Source organism: Chenopodium album, chromosome 1, assembly GCF_948465745.1.
Source record: "Chenopodium album chromosome 1, dcCheAlbu1.1, whole genome shotgun sequence".
Lineage (NCBI taxonomy): Eukaryota > Viridiplantae > Streptophyta > Magnoliopsida > Caryophyllales > Amaranthaceae > Chenopodium > Chenopodium album.
In genome coordinates this window covers 45,821,418-45,829,303 of record NC_137834.1, presented here as the reverse complement: position 1 = coordinate 45,829,303, position 7,886 = coordinate 45,821,418, and the positions used below count along the sequence as shown (strand labels likewise).

General features: G+C 35.4%; 2 protein-coding genes across 2 annotated transcripts; both read right to left on the bottom strand.

The window, feature by feature from the left end:
• Positions 1 to 765: 765 nt before the first annotated feature.
• LOC145632047 (uncharacterized) lies at positions 766 to 2,596 on the bottom strand. The gene is made up of 5 exons (XM_081684318.1): positions 2,356 to 2,596; positions 2,085 to 2,254; positions 1,569 to 1,715; positions 1,171 to 1,404; positions 766 to 1,086 (listed from the first exon to the last, which is right to left on the bottom strand). Exons 1-5 carry the CDS (start codon positions 2,594 to 2,596, stop codon positions 766 to 768), a joined length of 1,113 nt encoding a protein of 370 aa, XP_081540444.1.
• A 3-nt stretch (positions 2,597 to 2,599) lies between these two features.
• On the bottom strand, positions 2,600 to 3,565 carry LOC145632040 (uncharacterized). Its single transcript, XM_081684307.1, has one exon. The coding sequence runs from the start codon at positions 3,563 to 3,565 to the stop codon at positions 2,600 to 2,602; it is 966 nt and encodes a 321-aa protein (XP_081540433.1).
• Between the last annotated feature and the right edge of the window lie 4,321 nt (positions 3,566 to 7,886).

Genomic DNA, 7,886 nt, shown 5'->3' with positions numbered 1-7,886 from the left:
AACACAAAGGCCACCCCCACCTCAAGCTTTAAACTCCTCAGTTGCCACCTTCTAGGAAGGGTTCAATTAAAGGAGAGTAAAGCAAAACCTAATCAGAAGCAATCTGCTGCCTTCTAGGAAGGACACAGACCACAACTGAAAAGGACTAACAAAAACAAGAAAAATAACAACAACACAGCAACAAACCAAAACAAACTAGTTTGGGATGCTGCTGTACAGCTCCTGTATCCATTTGCAATGCAATCTACTCCAATTCTTTTTTATAAGCTGCTTGACTCTATCCATGCTCACCCTACCAATAGCCTTACAAAGTTTGGAAGGGTGAATAACAGCTTTCTGCCAGAAAGCAGTATTCCTAGCAAACCAAATATGGTAGAAAACAGCTGCCAGAACAACCTTCTACTGCACCTTATCTTTTACTTCTCTAAGCCATTTCTTCCAGACTTCATCAATGCAGAAATTCTGAATTGGAATATGGAGCCAATGAGCAATTCTCAGCACACACTCTTGGCTGTATCTGTAATTAAAAAACAAATGTTTTTTATCCTCAATTTCAGCACCACACAGCAAACAACTCTCTTCAGCACAGGCATTATATTTCCAGAGCTTCTTCCTTTTTCTGAGTCTATCATGCATAGCAATCCATAGAATAAACGAGTGCTTGGGAATATTGAACTTATTCCATACCCATTTACACCAATCCATCTTTGTGCCAGTCCCCTGCAGCCACTTATAGCACTCAGAGATTCTATAAGTACCACTCAACTAGCTATTTTGCGCAAAACCTTCTTTTAACTGGTCCTTGACTAGACCCAGTCTCCTCCAAGCCCATCCTGCAAATCTCTTAGGACTATAAGTCAACCAGTCTTGTCCTTTAATGTATACAGCATGAACCCATTTCACCCAGAGAGAATCCTCTTTTTTAGCTATTTTCCACACATACTTCCCCAATGCTGCCCTGTTCCACATCCCACAATCTCGAACTCCTAAACCACCCTCAGCTTTGCTCTTACAAACCCAATCCCAAGCAATTGGGGGTGCCTTGGACAAAAAAACAACTCCACACCAAAGGAAAGCTCTACAAAGCTGAGTAATCCTCAAAATGACTGATTTAGGTAACAACACACACTGAGCCTAGTAAGTTTGCAAACTAATCATTACAGAGTTCACCAGCACTACTCTTGCAGTATATGACAAATTTCTACTAGACCAACAAGTTATTCTAGCCAACATCTTATCTACAATAGCATCAAATTCTGAGACTCTGAAATACTTAGCATTCAAAGGGATGGCAAGATATTTGAAAGGAGTTTCTCCTATTACAAACCCATACTCAGTCACAATTCCTTGTTGCACTTCAGGCTGCACACTCCCAAAATAGATAACAGACTTATCAGCATTAGCCTGTAGACCAGAGCAACCCTCAAAAGCTTTAAGAGCGCTCACTAAAGGGAGACATATTTCTTATCAGCATAGGAGAACAACATCAAATCATCAGCAAATATTAAGTGATTTAACCTCAACGACTTGCATCTCTGATGAAAACTAAAGCCTCTCTTTGCACCCACCTTTTTGAGAAATCTTGATAAATACTCCATCACAATGACAAACACCAATGGTGACATAGGATCACCTTGCTTGATCCCTTTCTTGCCCTTAAAAAAACCATTTAGACCACCATTAATCGTAATAGAGAAAGAAGGGGAAGTAACACACTATATAACCAAAGAAATGAATCTACTTGGGAAATTTAAAGCCTGCAACAAATCATGAATAAAAGACTAGTGCACAGAATCATAAGCTTTCCTCAAATCCACCTTGATAGTACATCTAGGAGATCTTCTCTTATTATTGTACTCTTTTAACATATCCTGGCACACTAAGATTTTGTCTAAAATAGATCTTCCATCAATAAAAGCACTTTGATTTTCACTAATCAAACCAGGCAGCACCTCTTTAAACCTTTCACATAACATCTTAGAAATGATCTTGTACAACACATTGCAATATGCTATTGGCCTAAACTAAGTAACTCTAGTAGCATTATCTAATTTAGGAACCAGAGTCAAAGTAGTTGCATTCACCTGTTTCAACAGCTGACCATGCTCAAAGAACCCCAAAACTGCCTTACACACCTCATTTTTCACAACTCCCCAAGCATTTTTGAAGAATTTGCTGGAGAAACCATCAAGTCCAGGAGCCTTGTCATCCTCAATACTCCAGACAGCACTTCTCACATCCTCTTCAGTAAACCCTCTACATAGACTCAGATGTCACTCATCATCCAAAATAGGACCTGCAGCTATAACATCATGATGGACTTGTCTAGAAGGGGTCCCGCCAGTTCCTAATAACTCTTTATAAAAGCTTCTGCAATCTTATCAGGATCCTGAATGATATCACCATTCTCAAGCTGAATGTTATACACATTATTATGCATTCTTCTCTTCCTAATATAGGAATGAAAGTAGGAAGAATTGACATCACCTTCTTTCATCCAATGCAACTTAGCTTTCTGCTTCAACAATTTCAATTTTGCAGTATAAGCAGCTAAAAACCTTTCCCTGGCATTACTTTCCATTTGAATCAACTCCATATTCTAAGGGTCATTATTCAGCTGACACTGCACCTTTGCTAACTCAGGATCAGCAATGGCATCTGCACTTTCCACTGAGGAGAAATTAGTCAAATTTAACAATTTGAGAGCTTCCTTCACCTTTTGCAGGTTTTTCACCACAATAAACATATCAGTTCCCTTCACATCACTATTCCAAGCCTGTTTTACAGCTTCCTGGTAGCCTGGAGCATCAATCCACATATTAAAATACCTAAAATGTTTCTTAACATTCCCATTACACCCAAATAATCTCATAATACAAGGACAATGGTCCATTAGCCCCTCAGGCAAAAAATCAGCTCTAAATTCCCTGCAGTTTCCAATCCATAGCTCATTAACCAAAATCCTATCAATCTTTGTGCACACTCTATCACTCCCTTGCTGCTTATTATTCCAAGTGTAGAATAAACCCCCAGCTTTAAAATCAATTAGCAAATTTTGCCTAACAAATTGTCTGAACTTTTCAATCTCAACAAAGGTAACTGGGGATCCAATTATGTCCTCAGTATTTAGGACATTATTGAAATCACCTCCCAAGATCCATGGACCATGAATGTCCTTTTTTATCTCCCCAATCTGATGCCACAACACCTCTCTATCATCTGAAGTATTCAACCCATAGACAACAGTATACCAGAACACAAACTTAGAAGCCTTATGAATAACTTTCACATGGATTAATTGAGCTTCTACTCTATCAATCTCTACCTGAAAGACATCAGGTAGCCACACTATCCAAATTCTCCCTCCATGATGCTTACTGTAGTTTGCAGTCACAGACCACTTGCCACCAAACCTAGTGAAGACCTTACCAAAGTTACTAGCCTTCACTTTAGTCTCTAGGACCCCAAACAAACAAATTCCTGGATTTTTCATAAACCAAAGAACATCACAAATTTTATTCAGTTTGTTAAGGCCCCTGACATTCCAAAAGCCCCAATTATCCATGGAGAGTGTATGAACACTCCCCTGTCTCCCAGTCACCAAACATCACTCTCCCATTTGTTGTTCTGCACACTGAGCCCATATCACATTTATCACCACCAGCTATTCCAGAAACAAAATCTGGATCAGCATCAACATCAAACTTGTTCTTATCCACTCTAATGCCTTGAGGTTGCTATGTTTGTTGACTCTTTTGCTGAGCCTTTGGCATCCAAACCTTCCTCACCTCAGGCTTCTTATGCTGCCTTTGTTGCTGATTCCTAACTGGTGGCTTCTGATTCTTGATTATATGATTAGGACAGTCACTATCTCCATGCCCCATACCTCTACAGACACTACAAATGATAGACTTCCTTTCATATATCACTTTCTGCTTAACATCAACACCACATTCATCGTGGAACTCAATCTCATCTGATAGCTCACCATTTATTTTCACCTTGACCATATCCTAGCATACTCAAGCATTTCCTTGGTAGCTGTGCATCTATCAGTCTTAACTGGCTCCCCAATTAAACCAGCTATCTTCATTAGAGAGGATTGACCCTAGAATTTTAAATTCAATCCTAGCAATCTAACCCAAGTGGGAACCTCAAACACCTTCTTATTTCCTAAATCCAAACCTGGCTCCCACCTCTTCATCATTTTAGGTCTACCATCAAACATAATAGGTCCAGAGTTCATCACCTTTTCCCTTCCTACCACTGTCTTGAATCGAACAAGGAAAACCCCATTATTCATAACAGAAATCTTATCTATTCCATATTTGCCCCAAATTCTTCACACAAACCCACTCATTACAAACAATGAAGGTTTACCACAAAGAACATAACATACAATTGCAGATTTCCAAAATTTAATTTCAGGTAGGGCATATTCCTTAGTTAACTTCACTTTCACCTCTACCTTATTACCCATTTTGCAACACGAATTACACTCATCTCCGGCCTTACCAGCAAGATTTAACCCCTCATCAATCGTGTTCTTAAACATATTACTCCAGCTAATACCCCCCGATTCATTGGGAACGGAAACAGGGGTTTCAAAAACTGGGTTTCGAAATTGGGGGTTCAAAAAGTTTTTCTCCAAATTCACATGAAATTCCCTAACCTATCAGATTCATTAATCATCAACAATGGAGTTGGATTAATAGACCTAATACTAACATCAGAATCTACTGTTCCATTGAAATGCACAGGACTAGGGGTTCGAATTACCTGCAACCATCGATTGAACTCTTCACTATGAAGAGCTTTATCCTCCTCCGTCACCATTCTCACCGGAATCTCCTCAATTGCCTCCCCATCAAGCCAGCTTTCAACCCAAACATCATCCATGGCCATACTCTGTTTTTGCTCTTCGAGGTTCCTCGTTCTTGGCTCAGTTTTCTTCTTCCCTTTTGATTTTGAGCCCGAGGATTTATTCCCCTTCCCTTTCCTCCTTTTTTCCATGGAAATCGGCTTCCAAAAAGCTTAAAAATCAAGCTAAAAATGGCGGGTTTCTTTCTCTCTCTAGAGTTTCTCTCTCCTACTTTCTCTCTCTAGAGTTACCGCACGAGGCTTGTGAGGACTTTCATTTCATTCAATTAGCTTTGTTGAATGCGTTTGACTTTCATTTTATTTAAAAAGCTTTGTTTGAATGTGTTTAACTTTCATTTAATTCAAAATGCTTTGTTTGAATATGTTTGACTTTCATTTGATTAAATTAGCTTCGTTGAATGCGTTTGACTTTCATTCGATTCAAAAAGCTTGTTTGAATGTGTTTTATTTTCATTTGATTCAAAAAACATTGTTTCAATATGTTTGACTTTTGTTTTATTAAAAATGCTTTGTTTAAAAGCGTTTGAATTTCATTTGATTCATTTTGCTTCAATGAATACATTTGACAATCTTTCTATTTAAAAAGCTTTGTTTGAATGTGTTTCACTTTCATTTGATTATAAAAGTTTTGTGTGAATGTGTTAAACTTTCATTTGATGCAAAAATAATTGTTTAAATGAGTTTGAATTTCATTTCATTCAATTAGCTTCATTGAATTCATTTGACTTTCGTTCGATTTTAAAAGCATTGTTTGAATGTGTTGTCTTTCATTTGACTCAAAAAGCTTTGTTTGAATGTGTTTGCCTTTCATTTGATTCAAAAAGCTTTATTTGAATGTGTTTGACATTCATTTGATTCTAAAATCTTAATTTGAATATGTTTGACTTTCATTTGATTTAATTAGCTTCGTTATATGCATTTGACTTTTATTCGATTCAAAAGGCTTTGTTTGAATATGTTTGACTTTCATTTAATTCAAAATGCTTTGTTTGAATGTTTTTGACTTTCATTGAATTCAAAAAGCCTTTGTTTGATTTCGTTTCACTTTCCCTGTATTCAGTAAGCTTTTTTTTTTTTTTTTTTTTAATGTGTTAGACTTTTATTTGATAAATGCTTTATTTAAATGTGTTTGAATTTCATTTGATTTAATTAGTTTCGTTGAATGAATTTGACATTCATTTAATTTAAAAGCTTTGTTTGAATGTGTTTGACTTTCATCCAATTCAAAAAGCTTTGTTTAAATGTGTTTGACTTTCATCTAATTCTAAAGGCTTTGTTTGAATCTGTTTAACTTTCATTTGATTTTATTAACTTCGTCATATGCATTTGACTTTTATTAGATTCAAAAAGCATTGTTTGAATGTGTTTGACTTTCATTTGATTCAAAAAGATTTGTTTGAATGTGTTTAACTTTCGTTTGATTCTATTAGCGTTGTTGAATGCATTGACTTTTATTTGATTCAAAAAGCTTTGTTTGAATGTGATTGACTTTCATTTAATTCAAAAGACTTTGTGTGTTTTACTTTCATTTGATTCCAAAAGCTTTGTTTGAATGTTTTTGACTTTTATACGATTCAAAAATCTTAGTTTGAATGTGTTTGACATCATTTGATTCAATTAGCTTCTTTAAATTCTTTTGAATTTCGCTCGATTTCGAAGGCTTAATGTGGTTGACTTTGATTTGATTTAAAAAGCTTTGTTTGAACGTGTTTGACTTTCATTGGATAAAAAAATCGTTGTTTGAAAGTGTTTGACCTTCATTTGATTTAAAACGCTTTGTTTGAATGTGTTTGACTATCATTTAATTCAATTAGCTACGTTGAATGCTTTTTAATTTTATTCGATTTTAAAAGTTTTGTTTTTATGCGTTTAAATTTCGTATGATTCAAAAAGCTTAGTTTAAATGTGTTTGACTTTCATTCGATTCAAAAATTATTGTTTGAATGTGTTTGTCTTTCATTTAATTAAAAAGCTTTGTTTGAATGTGTATAACTTTCATTTGATTCGAAAAGCTTTGTTTGAATATGTTTGACTTTCATTAGATTCAAAAGGCTTTGTTTGAATGTGTTTGTCTTTCATTTGATTCAAGTATCATTTTTTGAATGTGTTTGACTTTCATTTGATTAAAAAAGCTTTGCTTGAATGTGTTTAACTTTTATTTGATTTAGTAAGCTTAGTTGAAAAAATTTGAATTTCATTCGATTCAAAAAGCTTTGTTTAAATACATTTGACTTTCCTTTTAATCAAAAATCTTTGTTTGATATATGATTGAATGTCATTTGATTAAAAATTCTTTGTTTGAATGTGTTTGTATATCTTTCGATTCAAAAAGCTTTGTTTGAAAGCATTTGACTTTCATTTTAATAAAAAAGCTTTGTATGAAGGTGTTAGACTTTCATTTGATTCAAAAAGCTTTGTTTGAATGTGTTTGACTATCATTTAATTCACTAGTACAAAGTTGGGCTTAAGTAACATTCATTGGTAACACTTTAAAAATTTCATGATTGGTTGATTTTTCAGTAACACTTTTGTAACATTTTAATATTAGGTAACATTTTTTGTAACACTCTAATATTAGGTAACACTTCATAGTAACACTTTATTATTAGGTTATTTAGGTATCATTTAATTGTAACACTTTAATATTAGATAGAACTTGATTGTAAAACTTAATTTGATAAAATAATAGTAAAAAAAAAAAACCCTTACAGCCTCACAACTCTCTTTCTCCTTATTTCTCGGTTTCTCCATCAAGCATTCAAGCTTTCGCTTTCTCTTGAAACTACACCTCCTTTCCACTGCTACCCCCTTCTCAATCTCGGTGGTCCACTGTAGTCCACCGCAGCCTACCTCCATCGCAGCACGTGCTCCTAGTTGAAGAGACAGCGATGTTTGCCCCCTCAAAAGACATCGATTGTCACCTCCCGGCTTCCATCTTTGGCGGCTTCCACCTTAAAGTTTGGGTTAGTGTTAGTTTCGTTTCTTCTCCCTTCCACTATCAACAA